The sequence below is a fragment of the Fusarium sambucinum genome, chromosome IV, assembly GCF_050947815.1.
Source record: "Fusarium sambucinum isolate potato_lamoka chromosome IV, whole genome shotgun sequence".
In the NCBI taxonomy this organism is placed as follows: Eukaryota; Fungi; Ascomycota; class Sordariomycetes; order Hypocreales; family Nectriaceae; genus Fusarium; species Fusarium sambucinum.
Window position 1 is genome coordinate 5,161,003 of NC_139291.1, and position 18,910 is coordinate 5,179,912.

Consider the following 18,910-nt stretch of genomic DNA (forward strand, 5'->3'; position numbering starts at 1 on the left):
CATATCCTCTGGTACGACTCATCACGACCGTCCGCCACGTTTACATGGTGGTCAGCCTTTTGATCCAACTGGCTGACCATTTAGAACTGGAAGGATACTTCAGCGTTGTGCTCCTTCTATTGATCCTATGGTTGGTTGCTATATGGAATGGATGTTGACGATCATCCACGTAAAGATAGTGTCGGTGCAAGTTGACACATGATGCGCAATCAATTGCGCTTGTGCTTGTTAGCCGTTTGTTCAATTGCCGAATTTCCTGTCAACAGTTTGCTATCAAGTTGTCAACCACCATTGGTAGGGTAGGAATTCGCCCATCTGGACGTGCTTGATGTGGCTTCTGTGGCTACCCTTTCTGCCGCTTTATCTTGCAGATAATTATGCAACATGAAACCGTTGAGCGACGTTTCTAACGACTATGCAAGGTAAAATAAACTCATCCATGATCCATGATTCAATATTCGCAAATTAGAGTTTGATCATCATTAACATCTAACGACGCCACAAGACAGTGTTTTCGGTTCCTTACATCTGCCCTGAATATCCAAAAAGTCAAATACACCTAACAAGACCCTGTGTGCATATAGCGAGCTGTATATAGAATCGTGGTGATACTCGTTACTTCTCCACGCATCAAAATTTGTTGTTTTCAGGGTCCTGTATGAGAGCGGAGGAAACCTCGCACACGCCAGCGGGGTAATTGACGTGACATGGTCTCCTTGACGGGGATCTGCTAGGTATGGCTCCGCGTGTGGGTTCTTGTGTTTTGCAGTTTATCGTGTCCAGCCACGCGAGGAAACTTCTCCACTCTCAACTTTCGCGACGTCGCCGAATCCGTAGATACGTATATATCACGTGATTTGACGTCGGCGCTACAGCAAGGCCGGTCCCGTCCACGCGCGAGCCTCGTCATTGTCAGACGCCAGTTCCAGCATCGCCAGCTCCAACTTCATCATCGATCAACGACAACCGAATCCGCAGCACCAATCCCCTTCGAGCCCTGGATCTTTTTTTCACCTCATAATTATAAACATGGAGGAAGAGCGTCTCTGGAAGTTCCGAAGGCCTGAATGGCTTAACAGCGTCTGGGCTCGCAACGCTGGTGTCTATGGCGCAGGAGCTATTGTACGTCTCGCCTCTTGACATGTCGCAGTCTGGCTATTTGGCACTGCTTTTCCTTTACACTGTCGCCATAAGATCCTTCGCGACTACATGCGCCAGCTATTGATGATGTATGATTCATTCTAACTAGGTTTGTTAGTTCTCCGTCGCTTTCTACATTATGCTCGACTCCGCCGTCTGGTCTAAATCTCCACGCAACGGCTCCGATATCCACGTCAAGTTTGTTGACTGGCTGCCCTTCATCTTCTCCAGCTTGGGCATGCTCATCATCAATTCGGTCGAGAAGCAACGCTTAAGCGCCGATTCCTTCAGTTATAGTGGAAATGGGGTGGCATGGAAAGCTCGAGTCGTCTTGTTCCTTGGCTTTGCAGCCCTAGCTGGTGGAATGGCTGGCGGTGTTACTGTCTTTGTTCTCAAGTTTATTGTCCCAAGTGTCGCAATGCCTGCGTTGGGTATGGGTATTGAGAACGTGCTCAGCAACGCTTTGGTGGGCGTGAGGTAAGATTCCCATTTACCGTGAAGATACTGTGTATGCTTACTGACCTCCCGTAGTTCTGTCGTTCTTTGGATCAGCCAGAACATGGAAGACGAGTACTCCTACAACCTTTCCCTGTAAACACCATAAATCGCCACGAGTCGGGCAACGGGGTCGAACCGACATCAGGGCGCATTGATGGGTTGAGTTAGGCATTGGATGTACGATTAATAACAGAAGTCTAAAGCATACTGGTGGGAGGATGAGTTGCTATGCTGTCGTTTCCCGTTCAGCAGCAACTAATTAGTAACCAGCATTGACTGAAGGAATACCTGAACAAACTCGGCGTGCTGAGAAGTTGTTTCGTATCTTTCCTTTAAATCTGGGATTGGGTTAGAATTAGCGTTAAATACGGAGTAGGTGGGCTTTTATTGAGATGCAAATCATGTTCATAACATTACATGCTCCAATGTGATAGAAGATGGACCTTGAGTCATGGAATCAATATGATGATTGAGGACTTTGGATTCACCGACATCTCAATAGTCAGCTCTGTGTTCTAGATTTTATTTGTTATGTTATGTGCAGACATTTGCAACTGCCGAGTTGATCAGCGGAATTGATGTAAGTTGGTGGCTACCTAAGACGAAGGCACCCTGGCGCATCCCCACACAAAACAAAGTCAACAATAGGCGGCTTGGCTTCACATCTGACTCGGAGACCATTAAGATAAACATCAACTTTTGGATAGAAACACTGCTTTTCGCATCACATCCCTTCGACTTGCACATTATGGCTGATCGCTCCCGTGCAACTACAAATGGAAACGGTGTCTCGCGCACCCGCAACGGTGCTTCTTCTGCTGGCGTCCGTCGCAATCTGTTCCAGAGCCAGTTGACCCGGCGACCTACAGCCGGTTCTACGTCCACGTCCGCCGAGACATTGCATTTAGACGTGGATGTCTTGTCTGATACGTCTGAGATCGTCGTTCGCGATAAGAATGGGGAAATTGAGCTTGGAAATCCCCCGACGCCAATGATGGACGATGAAGATGAACTCCCTCTGGATAATGCACAAGAGTGTGAAAGTATGCAATCCCCCTTCTCAGATGTAGGATGAAGAGAGCTCATGTTTAATAGAAGAGAGACAAAGACTCGCAGAAGCCGTTAAGCATCATCAGATAAATCGTCATGATGTACACGAACAGCCCGAAGGTGTGCATTACACTCACCCATTACGCACATCACGCTAACATAATTCAGAACTCATTGAGGCTGTAAGGGCAAGTCTACGAGCGAAAGTAGCAGCTCTCAGTGAGGATAACTGGATGTTTGAGCCTGAAGAACAACACCGTGGCTAGCCAAGTCTTTTTGTTTACCTTGCAACGCCTGCTGTCTATGTATTCCTCTCAAGACGATATGGTATACCCCACTCCCAACCTTATAGACGGACTTTTTCTAGTCCAGACCCTCTGCCGCGGGAGCATCTTGCCTTTGCGTAACCTGTTTACGCTTGGGCTTCTCTGGCTGACCACCACCGCCACCAAAGAATCCGCTCATCATATCCATCAAAGGGTTGCTCTGCCGGGGCTTGGAAAGACCGAAATACATCTCTCCAATCATCTCGAGCGCCTCAGCCCATGATCCAGCCTCGTTAATTTGTGTCGCATACTTAGATACAAGGGCACGGTAGAGTTCTGGTGCGCCACGCTGAATAGCAAGGAGGAGGAAGCCCAGGAAGTTGAGGAGGGGGAGGCTTGGGAAGATGCGGATGTCACCACCAGGGCTGGATACATCTTGGACGCCGAGGTTCGGGTTGTCGCTGGAGAGAGAGCTGGTGAAAAGGCGGTAGCAGGTATTGGCGGCTCGCACATTGCCGACTAGGAGGTAAGGGAGCACAGCACGGCCAGCAAAGAGAGCCGCTTGGTGAGGCTCACTCTCCTTGTACCAGGTATATTCCATTTTTGTCAAAACCTCGGGCGAGTCCTTAGTGCCCAGTAATAGATGTTTCTCGGCCTCGTATGTGTCGTGTTCTTCGGCGTAGAGTGATCCGGCGACGTGGTGAAGCTCTGGGTCTCCGGCAGGGTATTCGCCGAACTTAGCTGACCATCTGTCCTCCGACATTAGAATTATCCATCCGGCGTTTTTTGTGTGACGCTTTTCTACTTACCCAACAATCTCGCCCACGAACTTCTTCCTTGTAGGTTCCCCAGCCTCAAACAGTCGCAGACAAGTCAATAGTCTGCCCTTGGAATCAGCATCGGGCTTCAGCTCTGCCTGCTTGTAGACGTCGACGAGCATGGCACAGAGATCACCTCCACTACCACCCTGACCAGCACGTAACAATGCTTGGGAGACACTGGAGAGGATGTCGATAGCGGCAGGCCAGTTGGAGGTCTTGATGTAGCGAGATGCGGCGACACGGGTCTGTTGCTGAGCCTCGTAGTAATCGCCCTCTTCGATTTTAGCCTGTAGCCGAGCTACGATACGGTCGACCTTGCTGGCCATTTTGAAAGCTTTGGAGATTTATGTAGGAGGCGGCTTAAAGGTTGGCTATGCGATGCGATGAAAGAAAGTGACGTAGAATATCTTATACAGAATCCAGGTTGTTTCAGCTCAGGTGGGTGAAGTGTTAGAGGGGTAGTTGGTCAGAATTAGGTACGTACCCAAGCTTACCCTTGAGCTCCGCTGAGAGTTCCACTTTTGGGACTCGAGAAACTTTGAGATAAATCTCTCTTGTCATCAACCTCTATCTATCAAAGACCTCACTTCGTCATTTCTTTTGAACAATTGCATGATTTTGACAAAGCTACAGGCTTGTCCTGTTTGATGTCTCCCTTTGTTACAACCTTTAATTCCTCCATCATCGACTTGTATCATCAAGGACCATGCGTTGTTAAATGCGTTAACCCTTGGGCGCTTATCCGAACCAAGCCATTAACCCTCGAAGAATATTAACTGCCATTGCCTTTGTCTTCTCTACGAACATGTTAAATGCCTTGACTGAGTAGCTATGAGTTACTATATAAGTCAATATCAAGGTAGGCCAATTGCCGGGCTGCCTGGATACCTAGCTAGGTACCTATGTAGGTAGGTAGGTAAGCAGATAGAAAGAGTTTAGAACTAATGCAGTAAGGTTCGTCTCATTGCCCCACACGACACAATGTTTGAAGCAGGTCATCCAAGTGGACCCTTATCAACTTAGACGTGTATAAGAAGCTCGACATCCCCTCCTTTAGTTTACCTTGGACATGTCTAGTTACACAAGGGAAGACCTCACTTTCGCTATCCTACTTGGGCATTCAGCGCAATTCTCTAAGCAAACAAACAGCCCCAGCAGCGCGGTTAGTTTAGTGGTAAAACTCTCCTCCCCCAAGTGGTGGGAAATAAACTGAAAAGGAGTGTCCCGGGTTCGATCCCCGGACCGCGCAGCACCTTTTTGCGTCTTCGAGCTAATGATAGATACTGTCATCATATACGAGAGTTATATAGGTTTGTTGAATGTCATGTTATTCGACACGTAGTGCAGTAGTGTACTTTGTCCTTGTGTAAATAATCCGTTCTTTAGTTTGAATTATATGTAGTTATCAGGGTACTAGAAAAGTTGGCCGCTGGAATCATAAGAGACGAAATTAGTAGGTTACTTTATGCCCCTTAGACTATAGTCCTTAGACTACTTATTTTTATACCCCTCTTAGACTTGGGAGGTCAACTTTTCTGCTGCCCACTAGGTAGTCTTTAGCCCTTCATGAGCATTTTACGAGCAGATGATGAAAGTAAGACGGCAGGTATAGAACTCGATTTAAAAGTCTTTATATGTCTTCTCGTGTATCTCATCTGTTTCATCTCTTTGCTGGATGTCTAACAATGACATGTACTGCCTGTTCAATCCGTTGAAGCCCCGAACCGATTCATAGTAGACCGAAGCGCCACGACGAACAGTGCGACTCGGATCCAGTTCCGGACGTTGTTGATACTACTCTGTTCATGACATGCCATTCGGGGAAGAATGCCGAAGCCGGCGTTAACTAAATTCTACCATTATAAAGAGCTCATTATCCCCTATATGTTGTTTATGTCTTGTTTTGATTTCGGTTCGTTCAGTTGACTATAAATCATCTCAAGTAATAAAATATAAAACATGGCCTTATCTGCTCTTCAGCGCAAGTCATTCATCTCTGTCTGTTATCAAAGCATCATATGCACTAACAAGTATCAATAGGCCTTGTGCGTTTCGTTCCGAGATCGAGTCCTTCCAAGATCCTCATCGGTCAGCCAGCTGACGGGAACATTGACGTTGGCGCTGCCTTGCGCAAGGGTCAGGAGGTTGCTGTCGATGTCTGGTCGGGCTCATCAGTTCTGGCTCCAGGATCATCAACTGGCACTACTGAGACTATTGACCACGTCTTGTCTCCTCTTGCACAAAACGAAGTTGGTACTGTGAGATGTGTCGGCTTGAACGTACGTGCAACGCGCCTCTCCCAGTGTTCTTACCCACTGACCCTTCATCTTAGTACAGAAAGCATGCTGCCGAGTGCGGACTTGAGCCTCCACTAATCCCGGTCATATTTATGTATAGTGACTTATGGTACTTTACATAGACTCCAAACTGACTTGAATATAGGAAGCCCAGCACATCTCTCGTGGACCCTTGGCCTGCCAAGGGAATTGTTCCAAAACTGAGTCAAGTAGACGCGTCTGGCGATTACGAGGCGGAGCTGGCAGTTGTTATTGGCAAGACAGCCAAGAACGTTAGTGAAGCTGATGCTTTGGACTACGTTCTCGGATACACTGCCGCCAACGATGTTTCCAGCCGTACTCAACAGCTGAACCAGTCTCAGTGGTCATTCTCCAAGAGCTTCGATGGAGCTCTCCCTCTTGGTAAGTTTGTTGGAGCGATCAGCAAAGCCTAGCTAATAAAACTACAGGCCCTACATTAGTCCTGAAGTCGCTGATTCCAGACCCTTCCAAGCTTCACATGCGAGGTCTTAAGAATGGTGAGGTGTATCAGGAGAGTGGAACTGAGTAAGTGGCCCTTGCCCAAGTACACGAGTCCCTATAATAACCGTTCCCAAGTGATCTCATCTTTTCTGTTCCAAAGATTATCAGCTGGCTATCCCAGGGCACCACTCTTCCTCCTGGAACCGTTATCGTCACTGGTACTCCTGCGGGTGTCGGAATGGGTAGAACACCCAAGGACGCTCTAAGACACGGCGACGAATTTGCAGTTGAGATCCTGCCTCATATTGGAACACTTACCAATATTTTTGAGAACGAAAATAGTGGCTTCATGACGAAGCTGTGAGCATTTACAGTCATACAACCATGTCATTCATATATAATCATTGTTACGGATATGTGCTTATATCATCATTATCATCTGCACATCATGGGCCCCAGAGCAATATTGCAATTTGCCCCGAACATGCAAATATATTTCTTGTCCAGATGCTGAGCAGCGTGACATCAACCCCTCTTTCCTCAAGCCACCGATCAGAGTGAGCACTAGATAGTATGCCAAGTCCTCATTTTTTTCGAGCACCTATCCAGATTTGAAGGTCACGGATCACTATTGATTCGTCTCATATAGCTCTACATTGTATCAGCAAAAGATTCTCTGTCTGATGACATAATACCTTCCGATAAAATCCAACCATAAAACATCACCACACCCCAAAAGTGCCTCCCTCTACCAACATTCTCTTTCCTCAGATCAGAAGATAAGCACAGTAATCATTACAACAATGGCAAACCAGCCCCCTATCCCTCAGAAGATGAAAGCTCTGAGATTACTTGAGGTAATAATCAAATGAGTGAAAGGCGACCTCGGTGTCATTTCCTAATAATTTCCAGTATAACAAGGGTTATAAACTTCACGATGATGCCCCAGTCCCATCCCCAAAGCCAGATGAGGTTCTTATTCGTGTAGCCACTGCTGGCTTCTGTCACTCTGATCTACTAGTATATCAGGGTCTTACGCAGGTACCGTTGCCGTTTATCGGTTCTCATGAACCAGCCGGCACCATAGTCAGCCGTGGGTCTGACGTGCCAGAAGTGTGGCATATAGGAGAACGTGTAGGAGTTACAAACTTCATGGACCCTTGCGGCAATTGCAAGGGGTGTAAATGGGCAGTCCAGGCTATCGAGTCTCTTGATCCAAGGTTCTGTGACAACAGAACCATGTGCGGTATTCTCCATCGTGACGGAGCCTTCGCCGAGTATATGACTTCATGGCATGGCGCTCTTGTTCATTTGCCTAATAGTATGAGTTTTGAACAGGCAGCCCCTTTGATGTGTGCTGGAGTAAGTCTTACACGAAGCTGGTATCGTCTCAATGGGACATGCTGACGATGCTTCAGGCAACTATTTGGCACGCCATCAACCAAGCGAGTGTGGAAACAGGCCAAACTATAGCTATCGTTGGAATAGGAGGCCTTGGGGTCCTTGGTATCCAATTCGCAAAAGCACGAGGTTATCGAGTTGTAGCCATTGACAACCATGAGATAGGGCTGAGGCTCGCAACAGAGGTCCCTTCTCATCTCAAGCCGGATCTTATCCTCAAATACGACGATCCAGAAACGATCCAAAAGGTCTCGGATTTCACGGACGAGATCGGTCTCAAAGCTGCTGTTGTATGTGCCAGCGATGACGACGTTAACGACTGGGCCGCTCATCGATTGCAACCAAGAGGAGTGCTGGTCGCAGCTGGCTTCCCAAAAAACGGACTCAGGTTTGATCCAATGAATCTTGTGTTGAGAGAGATTGTAGTTAAGGGTGTCGTTCATTGCAGTATGGAGGAAACTAGAGAGATGATGAAGTTTGTGACTGAGCATGGGGTTCAAAGTCATCTGAGCTTGCTTACGATGGGAGAGGCAGAAAACATTATTGCAAAGTCCCAAGCTCATGTGTTAATTGGTCGTCCAGTCGTCAAGATTGAAGAGTAGCTAAGTGGTAGTAGGAGGATGGTTGCACTCGAGAAGGTTCGAAGATTGATGTTTCGATGAGTTGATTAGGAATAGTATTAATTTGTTACTATGAAACCAAAATTCTGACATGGGGACGAATAGAGTATTGCCGTTCAGCGTCAAGGCTTCACCCCGCGCATTCTCCTTGGCTGATCATGCAGATAGATCATTAAGCTTTTTATTGACTTATTTATTTATTTATTCAAGAGTTTCCATTACTCCAGTCCGACCCTCTGCTAAATATATCTACGTTGGGTCAATCATTCAACTCAGTTAAATCTTGTACATGCAGAACAGACTATCTAATAGACCACGGTGCTTACAATGCTGCTGCGTAAACATGCTTGTCCGAAACACCCCTTTCATTAAAAAAAGAATCGCCGGTTATTTGCCCCAAGCGCTGCCAGACGGCCGTCGTCCCTTCTCGTATAACCATTTGCTGTTCAGTCCAACGCTTGTTCGCTTACCACCCGGAGTGCTGGGAGAAGTAGGGTCGGAGAAGACATTGGAAGAAGAGCTAGCAGCGAAAGGGCTTGTTGATCCGAAAGAAGATCTTCTGCCGTTGAAACTGTTGCCGAAGCTGCTACCGAAGCTGTTGGTGCTCTTCTGGAAAAGAGGGCTACCCAATGGGGACCCTTGAATAACGGGGCTACCTCGACCAGAGAGAGGCGAGCTGTTGTAACTTCCTCGGCTTCCGACTGAACCGCCGATGGAAGGTGTGCGAGAGTATCGAGGGGGGGTGCTGAACTTGGTGTCAGGAGTTGGCGCTGCCGACGAAGGATCTAGGCCCAGCAGTTGGCGCTGGGCAGATGTGAGAGGGATGTCGGATAGATCGTCTTTCGGTCGAACCAAAGGCAGACAGGCAATGCCAATGTTGATGAAGGGGATGAGTTGAAGAATAAACCAAGCCCAGCCCAAGTATACTCTAAAAGAACTGGGAACACTGAACAACCAAGTTAGTCATGACAAGTTGCAAAGGCAGCAGCAGACAGCAACTCACGCTTGAGAGCCAATGTTGAGCTTCGCTAGGAGCTGCGCAGACCAGAATCCTAGCAGCGCAATAACATTGTAGGCGATCTGACGCACATTCTTCTCTGAAAAGGTCGTCGCATTACGACGTCTAGTAATCTCGTTGAGTCGCGGGTGACGCCAGGTACCGGGGCTGTCGGTCACTGAGGGGCCGGTAATGGTAGCTGTCCGAACTGGAGTGGCCATTTTGAGGCAGGCCGAGGGTGTCTGATGTAGGTTTCTTATGTGTAGCTTGTCGAATGCCGTGGAGCTCTTGAATGCTCGCTCTGCAAGATACAGGCCAAAGTCTCTTTCACTTCGCTCCAACTCGAATATGGCGATATGCCTCCCACTGTAGCGTCCCTGTTGGTTAGTATGTGTATCGTTCTGGCCGAAGCCGTGGTGAGCTCGGTTGCTCCCTTAGTTATGAGGTTTGTTGATGTTGCGACCAGAGAGATGAGGGAGAGCGGCTCCCCTGCTATGAAAACACAAAGCCTAGGCTCTGCTGTAGCTTTTAGCTCTGTCTGTTGCAGCGCGACCAGCACGGACCTTAGGTGACCCCTGGTGTATATAAAACTGCGCCACAGCCCAATCTCTCAAGCCACAGACAGCGTGAGCAAACAACCTGCTAGCCTGTTTTCATTTGTTAGAGGTTGGCCCCACCAGACCTCCCTACCTACCTAGGTTCCTTGGTCGTGAAATGCTGAGTGCTACAGTTACCTACCGTGACGCGCCTCAGCAACTTCCCGGCTCGTGGGCGCATCGGCTGCCCCAGGCAAACTAACGCAAGACAAGGCAAAGGCACAGAGAGCAGCGCAGCTGGCAACTTCGCTTCTCAAACTTAACATCGTTCCTTCCCATACCATCATTCGAGCTGAGAAATTTAACACGGCCCTTTTCCTTTTTGATTTCCTTTATCTTCTATATCCTTACACCATCCCAACTCCATCGTCTACATTATCGCCATCGCATTCGCAAACAATCTGCGCACGCGCAATCTGGTATTAAATCATCATCACCAGTCCCCACCAATTTCCACGTCTCCCTGGCGAACTTTCCTATCTCAACAAAATATTCTTTCGCGATGCGCCGTTGATCCATCCTGGTGACCAATTCTTAAATTCGATTTCCTACGCTACATCGCGAATAGCTTCATTTTCTGGTAATCGTAAGAACTACATTCACCAGCCATGGCGTCTCCTGCCTCACTCGCCGCGACATCCGAGCTCGACCTACCAAGCTCTCCTGTTCAGCCCGAAGTCAAATCATTTGTCTCCCGAGCCATGTCCGAGGACGACGATACCCAGATGGGCAATGCCACTCCTGATCCCCGAGAAAAGTCATCCCGTGCGAAAAGCAAAGCATCACAAAGCAAGGACAAAGAAAAGGAAAAGGAAAAGGATGCAGCAAACCAACCAACAATTGGCAAGATACGCCATCTGAAAAAGGAGGATGGCGAGCCCCTTTGGAGGGATGACATTCAATACGACTTTCTCAAGGCCGTTTTCGATAACGATAAGACTGTTTTTACTAACTCTTATGAACCTGAGAGGCTTCAGCGACAATGCTTTGCCGATCTTTACATCGATACCATGTCTCGTAGCTCAAAAACCAGCAAAGTGCTTCGAGATAAGCTTCTCAGCGACAGAGAGGCTGCGAAGGGCATGGCAATGGTGTGTCTTCTTGTCAATATGGGCCGCATGAACACAACTCTAAATTGTAAGGAACGCTGTTATCCTCAAATCGCCCCTACTAATGTTATTAGTTTTTCCTGAGATGCGAGCTCAGCTACGTACATATCATGCCATCCCTTCACTACAAGCTCGCCAGGATCCTCATGCTTACAAGCAGCTCCAAGATGCTCCTCGCCTCAAGTCTATCTTGAAAGGTGGCGCAGATGATCGAGAAGAACCCAACTCCCTTGATAAGATCAAGGCGCTAGACACACCGCGCACAAATCCCGTCAATCTTATTTTTGTCATGTGCAACGCAGCGCAGAAGATCAAAGAGCTTCATTTCCCACGAGCCTGTGAATTTCACGATTTGATCATGAAGACCGAAGTAACAAGCCAGTCTCGAGCCAATGCATTCCTATGGCTCATGTGGTTCTACCTTGAGTCCGATTTCACGGAAGAAGGTTGTGAAGAGAATCCTTTCGGCGCTGGTGTCGATTACGGGCTGGATGTAGCCAATCAAGGAGTTCCACAACTCATAGGGATGACCGAAGAACAACAAGCCAGGGAGAACGTGGACACCGAGGAAGAAATTGAGTTCGGTCGCACCAAGCAGAAAATGCGAGCAAAGATTCTAGAAATGGACCAGGCCTATCTTAATGAGAGGGACACAAAGAGAGGCAAAATGCGGCCATCGTTTGCCGCCGACGAAGGCCCTGCAATTCTCCCTCGTATACGGCCATCCAAACATGAGTCCGATATGGACAGCACCCGGTCGACACCGCCACCAAGAGCGCTTGGTGGCCGGAATCTTAACTCGAGTCGTAGAGGTGCTCCTCTCAAATACCAGATCTTCGAGGGTGCATCGTCACCAGCGCATCACGTTAACGAAGGTGTTGTTGCCAGGAAACCTCGGCCCCCCACGGCACACCAACTAGCTGTTGAGCGAAACCGGAGTCAGAGAGTTGAGTACATCCTGGATCGAGGTCTCCGCCGCCAGCATCACAAGGGCCGAAAGCTCAGAAGACAGGACGGCGCCATATTCAGGGCGTATCAACGGGTCAATGCTCAAGAGGATCCATTTGAGGACAGTGATGATGAGAATTCCCTGCCACGAAACCTGACCTACGGGGATAAGACTCCAGGATTATTCCGCGAGAAGGGTGTGGGTGGACTTTGCCTTTTGACAAAGGAGAAGGACGATTTTGGTGAGGAAGTAAGTGCTTACGCTGCTGCTCTGAGAAGGGCAACAAGACGTCTAGCTCGTTGGAGGCCGCAGGCTCACGAGCTTGGTGTTATTCCGGCTGTCAAACGGCCCAGGCCGAAAAAGGCTGAAGAAGACGACGGGGATCTGGACTTGGATGATGATATTGATGGAGATAAACAAAACGGGGATCTCAACGGCGATGTCACACTTGGGGATATCACAGTGGGAGACATGACAGTTGGTGATATGACTATGGGCGACGTTACGATGGACGACGCCGAGATTGAGGACCAAACAGTTCTCCACGACGACGACGAAGTGGACGACGCAGATCGAACAGAAGTAATGGGAGACTCCGATATTGACTAGGCGGCAGATTCAGGTAGATGATTACATCAGCCGAGGATACAATGCCAAGAGGGTGAAGTTGAAGTTGGCAGTGTATCTCCATGGGAAAGGAAACGAATGGTTAGCGATTCACAGGAGCTATCGCGGCTTGGCTTATAGGCATTGGAGTTGGCTTGTCGCGTCTTGCGCACACGTTTTGCCGTGGGTTTCGTTTCGATGGGTATAATTTGTATGGCGTTTAAAGAAACATGCATACCATAGTCTATGTGATGCGGTGAGGGACAATCGGGGAAAAGCAGTTGCTTTCTCTAGATAGTTTGTGTTTACTACCAATAGAACAAAATGTTTGGTCAGATTGAAGATCAAAGTATGTACCTGAGCGAATACAAATACGAAAACGAAGTTATGAAGTGACACGTTGTACCTACAGTAGCTGGGGTTTCACATGCAGCCAGAGACAATGAGTGGTCACTAGAGACTTGCTAACGTCAGGGACCTGAACTGAATTGACTAATCGTTGACGGCGCGCTGTAGAAAAAAACTGGACGGCAATACTCCCCGTCCCGAGTCCGCGAAGCTTTAGTCCAGGGTCCAGCTCCGTCTGGCTGATTAAGTTAATTTCCGGGGCTCAACAGAAATTGGAGTCACCGTTTATGTATTTACTTGCATCCTTTTCCTTCGTACGATCTTTGAACTTGTCACTTGTTCAACTTGGGAAAGAATCGCAACAATGGCAAAGAGCAAGTCCAAGTCCAGCAAGCCCTCGCCGGCTTCAAAGTCGCAGGGTAGCCTCAGCAAGCTTCTCCTGGTTCTCGGCCTCCTTACCGCGCTCCTGAGCTCCGTCGTCTACTTTATCGAGCAGAACCTCGAGCAGTTCTACATCTTCGACCTCAAGCACCTCGACGATCTTTCTAAGCGAGCGCTCGCCAAGCACGGAGAGGACACCAGGGCTGTCGTTAAGCACATTGTTGATGAGCTTAGCGAAAAGAACCCCGAGCATATCAACGTCAAGGAGGAATGGGTCTTCAACAACGCTGGTGGTGCTATGGGTGCCATGTACATCATCCACGCCAGTGTCACCGAGTACCTCATTATCTTTGGTATGTACTCTTCCACTTATCCAGATTCAATTGGCTAACAAACTTGCCATAGGCACTGCCATCGGCACTGAGGGTCACACTGGTCGCCACACCGCCGACGACTACTTCCACATCCTCTCCGGAACTCAGCTAGCTTACGTCCCTGGCGAGTATGCGCCTGAGGTCTACCCTGCTGGAAGCATCCACCACCTTCGCCGCGGCGATGTCAAGCAGTACAAGATGCCCGAGGGCTGCTTCGCTCTCGAGTACGCCCGTGGTTGGATCCCTCCCATGCTCTTCTTTGGCTTCGCGGATGGTCTTTCGAGCACCCTCGACTTCCCTACTCTCTGGGACACCACTCGCATCACCGGCCGTGAGATGATCAACAACTTGATCAAGGGCAAGCTGTAAAAGGGGTGAGAGGGACCTCGCATAAACGTGGATAGTCATAGACCAAAAAGGACGTCTTTCTGTATATTATACTTAGGGATTTGGAAAAGTTGGGATATATATTTGGTTAGCAGGGAGACACTTTGTATATCTTGGCGATCAGAAACGCTTGTATCTCGATGTAAGAACGAACGTTTACATCTAAATTTGAGCAATGTATATGTTATATCTGCTACATCTTGGTTTATGACTTACGCGCCAGCCATCGCATGTGGTTGAATTCATTGTCATTGTGGCGATCGTTGCGTGTCAAATGCATTGTCCAGTTTACGCAATTTGCGTTTCATTTCTTATACATACAGGCACACTCGCATTATTGCTACGATCCCGTTTGTATTTTTCTGATACACCCTATCCTCTTTTGACGTTCTCTGTTGGTGTCTTAAAGTGCTTGGTCTGTGGCATCCGGTTATGATTTCTTGTACTATAAAGTAATCATGATGTCAGAAGACAATTATGGCTTTTACTTTGTATTTTTACAGTAAGTGCTTTGAAATTGTGATTATTCAAGAAAAAAGACAGATGATGTCGGTTTGGCGATTGTAGATAAGGTGATTGACAGATAATAGGACTAAACCAGCTGTGTCTCTACTGTAAGAAATGAGACCTGAAAGAATTTCAAGAAGTCAAGTCGGCTGTTTTAATGTTCTCAAATATTTTAAAGCACTGTTGGTAAACTATATCTTACTCCGAGAAACCTAATATTATTCAGCTCCTATGAAATCCTCGAGCTCAACTTTGACAAAAAGGAAAAAAACACTAAATTGGTAATACGTAGAAAGTACTTGATTATAAGGCTTGCTAGTTTTTGGTTTAGTGCCATTTAATACTTACAGCGTCAATGTGATCTGTCTTGGAGGCTTACGATGGGTGTTGAGCAATTCTCATATGCAACACTGCGGACTAGTCACGATTAATGTTTTTATTTCAAGTTCATTATACGGTTGTAGAGAAGTCCTAATCCTTCCGGACATAAAATTGATACTTGTCCCCTCTATCCAAAAGCACGACTTTGTCTTCCAACCCAGCCTCCTTGACTGCCTTCTCAAAATCCTTTCGTGGCGACATAAAAACATCATAGTCATCATAATGAATGGGAATTGTAACATCTGGATCCATCATTTTGATCATCTCAACACCTTGTTTAGCATCCATGGTTACCATGAGCAGAGGTGCAGACGGCCCAGGGATAGTGGTTCCTCCCAAGTGAATCAGCATCAAGTCGATACGCTCATTCTGAAGCCACTTTGGAATATCTTTAAGTTCATCCACGAGAAGTGTATCTCCAGAAATGTAAATACGATAACCAGTTTGTACCTTCTCATCTTCGTCGTTGTGGGAGCCTAGCTCGAGCATCCAGCCGTTTGTAGGCGGGACTGCGCCGATGAGGTCGTTCATTGCGGCCAGGGGGCCAGGAGGAACGTGTTTTCCCGGCATGCCAGTAACTTTGATGACAGGGGCTTGTTTGCCAGCTTCAGTATCATCCGACATGAGTTTGACATGGTCGAAAAAGTCGAGTGCCTTGACATTAGTGAAGGGCGGGTTTTTAGCTGTCAAGCACTTATGCGCATGGGGAGTAGTGACGATGAGAAAGTCCCTATTGAGGGAATCTTCGACGAGTCGGTCGAAGTGATCTTCGTGATAATGAGAGAGAAGAATGCCGTCTAGTGAAGGTAACTCATGCAAGTCAACCGCCGGGTTGGTCTGTCGTTGAGCAGTGACACCGGGGCCAAGATGAACATGGTCGCCAGCATGGAGAAAGTTTGGGTCCGTGAGAAGACGAAAGCCTTGCCATTCAATCACAGTGGTAGCTGTTCCGATGAAATAGATATCCGCGTTCTCGTCGCCTTTGCTGCCCTTGGGATGAGTTTTGGTTGCTTTTGGAAGGAGTGATTGATCGTCGCCAGCAGCGGGTTTGTCTTTAAGCAGAGGCCGTCTCTTGGACAATGCCAGATTGATGACCCCCTTATCAGACATGTTACTTTTGTTGTATGAGAGAGATGTATGTTGACTGGATGTGTTTAGTTATTGACATAATTCATGGTAATGTCTGGATGACGTTGTTCTGGCGTATGTCTTGTAAGAAGCAACCAATTTCCTATTCGCTCTAAGGTAGGTAATGTGCAGTAAACGCCGTCATAGATTTTGATTGTAGTAAAGCGGTATTGGAATACTCAATTAATGGGCAATCGTCTGATCGACCGTTCGTTGCACGTTTTCAATCTGAAAGCACTGATGAGTACGTCCAACGATTCGAAGCAAACTCACCTGAGCCATATGAGGACTTATTTTACTGACACATAATCACGGTACATATCACTATGCTTCAATATCATTCAATTCTCCTCATAGATCAACTTCTATGGATTAAAAGTAATCGTGGTCTTTGTATTGAACTATAAGTAGGTGATTAGCAATAGTCGTCTTAAAACAAAGTGAAACAATCCTTCATCCTCGCAACTAAATCCATGTGGTCTCTACAAAATCTCGTCTTTAATTTGAGTTACAAGACGTTGAGTACTCTATGTTCAGAATATCTGATTGAGCTTGTTACGTCGTTCAAATGTTTCCCAACGATACCCCACCTTTGTGATTTTCCGGTGGGACGTTGACAGGTATCTATCTATCTATCTATCTACCTATCTACCTACGCAGATGATCTTCTTCAGATTAACAAACCAAGCTCAATTCATTCACTATGACACGGTTCCGGCCCTGTATTGACCTTCACGCCGGTCAAGTCAAGCAGATCGTCGGGGGTACTCTTGACAGTACTTCAGCGGCTCTGCAAACCAACTATGTCTCTCAACACCCCCCTGCTCATTTCGCTCAGCTTTATCGGGATAATGAGCTTCACGGTGCACATGTCATTATGCTAGGCCCCGGCAACGACGGACCTGCTAAAGAGGCTCTCCAAGCATGGCCCGGAGGTCTTCAAGTCGGAGGCGGCATCAACGATAAAAACGCAAAAGAATGGATGGATGCGGGAGCGGAAAAGGTACTACATCGGAAGCATCTCGCACAGACATTCCTTCTAATTATTTGGCAGGTTATTATTACCTCGTACCTGTTTCCGGAGGGTCGGTTCAGCCAGGAAAGGCTCGATGCAGTCCTAGAGGCTCTCGGTGGTGATAAAAACAAACTTGTCATTGACTTGAGTTGTCGTCGTCGTGGAGAGGACTCTTGGTTTGTTGCTATGAACAAATGGCAGACAATCACAGACATGGAAGTGAACCAAGGTGAGTAGAGAGTAACAACTGCAAGAAAATGAATGACTCACAAGGCGCAGAATCTATCAAATCATTGGAACCCTACTGCTCCGAATTCTTGATTCATGCGGCAGATAACGAGGGTCTACAAAAGGGTGTTGACGAGAAGCTCGTGGGACGACTTGCCCAGTGGTGTTCTATCCCGGTTACGTATGCAGGGGGTGGCAGACATCTTGAAGACTTGGAAAATGTCAAGAGACTCAGCAACGGCAAGGTGGATCTCACCATTGGAAGTGCATTGGATTGTTTTGGTGGTTCGGGTGTCAAGTTTGACGATTGCGTCGCTTGGAACAAGAAGCAAGATAATTAAAGAAAACAAAATCGGTTACGAACCAGTTGAATGTGTTAATGTTGGTTTGCCGCATGCAGCTGTATGAACACAACATGGTTTCTCGTATCATGTTGTTACCCTGATATGTTTGGATGAGGTAATAATACGTAGCATGATATTGTATATGAGATTGAAATTTTCTCATATCTTCAAGTGAGCTAATGATAAGTTGCTAACTCAAGACGGCAGTAAAAAAGTTCATTCTTGTAAACTACTTAGGCGAGCTGATATAGATCTGGTGATGTTTACATATGCGGCCAACAAGTTGACGGCGATTTCGTCATATTTGATCAAGCACTGTCAATGCAGGTCCACTAAGAAAAATAGTATTGATCGAAACCAAGATGTACGTAGTGATCGGGTGCCAAGCAATAGGCACATAGGCACATAATGGGGCCGTGGGGAGATGCAGACAGGGTCAAAGCGAGGGAAAACAGACAGAGAGCAAGGTGAATTGTAAACAACCATGTTCGTTCGGGCTGGGAAACAAACATCCATGACAAAAAAGCACAGAGATAACCAGGGTGGATAATCTCGTCAGTTAGTGCCAGAGTAGCCTCGTCTGGTGCACGGGAAGATCGAGATGCAAGACATCCATAAAAATAATGGATGGGCAAGAGAATCGAGAATCCTCCATCTTTACCTAGCTTAGCGGAGACTTTGTTGAGGGTTGGTGGGGGATCTTCAAGACGGAAAAGAAAAGTTGCATCGAGGAAAATAAAAATCCCATAGTTGAAGATCTCTTTAACTTGGGTTACTAGACTAAAACTCAACTCCATAACTGACAGATGCCCGACGTGCAGTAACTTGCATGCCACGGGACTTATAAGCTTATAGGCAGGTAGGTCCCTAACCGAGCCAGATGGCTTTCCCCATTCTCCATTGCTAGGGGTGAAACGAAACCTAACTGTACCTAAAGATGGCAGAACAAAAAAAAAAACGTCATGAGGAGTCAGGGTAATAACATGGTAAAGAAAACAACAAATC

The 18,910-nt window shown here is 47.2% G+C and overlaps 10 protein-coding genes across 10 annotated transcripts; 7 read left to right on the forward strand and 3 right to left on the reverse strand.

The window, feature by feature from the left end:
- Nucleotides 1–1,029: 1,029 nt before the first annotated feature.
- On the forward strand, nucleotides 1,030–1,735 carry FSST1_001733 (UPF0220 family protein; the record flags this gene model as incomplete). Its single annotated transcript, XM_083227653.1, has 3 exons — nucleotides 1,030–1,122; nucleotides 1,259–1,617; nucleotides 1,672–1,735. 3 exons carry the CDS (start codon nucleotides 1,030–1,032, stop codon nucleotides 1,733–1,735), a joined length of 516 nt encoding a protein of 171 aa, XP_083091915.1.
- A 651-nt stretch (nucleotides 1,736–2,386) lies between these two features.
- Nucleotides 2,387–2,954, forward strand: FSST1_001734 (uncharacterized protein; the record flags this gene model as incomplete). The annotated part of the gene is made up of 3 exons (XM_083227654.1): nucleotides 2,387–2,681; nucleotides 2,734–2,808; nucleotides 2,857–2,954. The coding sequence occupies 3 exons, from the start codon at nucleotides 2,387–2,389 to the stop codon at nucleotides 2,952–2,954; spliced, it is 468 nt and encodes a 155-aa protein (XP_083091916.1).
- A 97-nt stretch (nucleotides 2,955–3,051) lies between these two features.
- FSST1_001735 (protein GET4) lies at nucleotides 3,052–4,101 on the reverse strand (the record flags this gene model as incomplete). The annotated part of the gene is made up of 2 exons (XM_083227655.1): nucleotides 3,052–3,703; nucleotides 3,764–4,101. 2 exons carry the CDS (start codon nucleotides 4,099–4,101, stop codon nucleotides 3,052–3,054), a joined length of 990 nt encoding a protein of 329 aa, XP_083091917.1.
- A 743-nt stretch (nucleotides 4,102–4,844) lies between these two features.
- Nucleotides 4,845–6,898, forward strand: FSST1_001736 (uncharacterized protein; the record flags this gene model as incomplete). Its single annotated transcript, XM_083227657.1, has 7 exons — nucleotides 4,845–4,937; nucleotides 5,336–5,369; nucleotides 5,816–6,054; nucleotides 6,108–6,166; nucleotides 6,218–6,474; nucleotides 6,522–6,618; nucleotides 6,670–6,898. The coding sequence occupies 7 exons, from the start codon at nucleotides 4,845–4,847 to the stop codon at nucleotides 6,896–6,898; spliced, it is 1,008 nt and encodes a 335-aa protein (XP_083091918.1).
- Nucleotides 6,899–7,337: 439 nt separating this feature from the next.
- Nucleotides 7,338–8,537, forward strand: FSST1_001737 (chaperonin 10-like protein; the record flags this gene model as incomplete). Its single annotated transcript, XM_083227658.1, has 3 exons — nucleotides 7,338–7,391; nucleotides 7,447–7,896; nucleotides 7,953–8,537. The coding sequence occupies 3 exons, from the start codon at nucleotides 7,338–7,340 to the stop codon at nucleotides 8,535–8,537; spliced, it is 1,089 nt and encodes a 362-aa protein (XP_083091919.1).
- A 405-nt stretch (nucleotides 8,538–8,942) lies between these two features.
- FSST1_001738 (nuclear pore complex component-domain-containing protein) lies at nucleotides 8,943–9,773 on the reverse strand (the record flags this gene model as incomplete). Its single annotated transcript, XM_083227659.1, has 2 exons — nucleotides 8,943–9,501; nucleotides 9,559–9,773. 2 exons carry the CDS (start codon nucleotides 9,771–9,773, stop codon nucleotides 8,943–8,945), a joined length of 774 nt encoding a protein of 257 aa, XP_083091920.1.
- A 983-nt stretch (nucleotides 9,774–10,756) lies between these two features.
- Nucleotides 10,757–12,815, forward strand: FSST1_001739 (uncharacterized protein; the record flags this gene model as incomplete). Its single annotated transcript, XM_083227660.1, has 2 exons — nucleotides 10,757–11,285; nucleotides 11,332–12,815. The coding sequence occupies 2 exons, from the start codon at nucleotides 10,757–10,759 to the stop codon at nucleotides 12,813–12,815; spliced, it is 2,013 nt and encodes a 670-aa protein (XP_083091921.1).
- Nucleotides 12,816–13,524: 709 nt separating this feature from the next.
- FSST1_001740 (C-8 sterol isomerase ERG2) lies at nucleotides 13,525–14,284 on the forward strand (the record flags this gene model as incomplete). The annotated part of the gene is made up of 2 exons (XM_083227661.1): nucleotides 13,525–13,894; nucleotides 13,947–14,284. The coding sequence occupies 2 exons, from the start codon at nucleotides 13,525–13,527 to the stop codon at nucleotides 14,282–14,284; spliced, it is 708 nt and encodes a 235-aa protein (XP_083091922.1).
- A 996-nt stretch (nucleotides 14,285–15,280) lies between these two features.
- On the reverse strand, nucleotides 15,281–16,300 carry FSST1_001741 (beta-lactamase-like protein; the record flags this gene model as incomplete). The annotated part of the gene is made up of 1 exon (XM_083227662.1): nucleotides 15,281–16,300. One exon carries the CDS (start codon nucleotides 16,298–16,300, stop codon nucleotides 15,281–15,283), a length of 1,020 nt encoding a protein of 339 aa, XP_083091923.1.
- A 721-nt stretch (nucleotides 16,301–17,021) lies between these two features.
- FSST1_001742 (1-(5-phosphoribosyl)-5- ((5-phosphoribosylamino)methylideneamino)imidazole-4-carboxamide isomerase HIS6) lies at nucleotides 17,022–17,902 on the forward strand (the record flags this gene model as incomplete). Its single annotated transcript, XM_083227663.1, has 3 exons — nucleotides 17,022–17,321; nucleotides 17,373–17,562; nucleotides 17,613–17,902. The coding sequence occupies 3 exons, from the start codon at nucleotides 17,022–17,024 to the stop codon at nucleotides 17,900–17,902; spliced, it is 780 nt and encodes a 259-aa protein (XP_083091924.1).
- Between the last annotated feature and the right edge of the window lie 1,008 nt (nucleotides 17,903–18,910).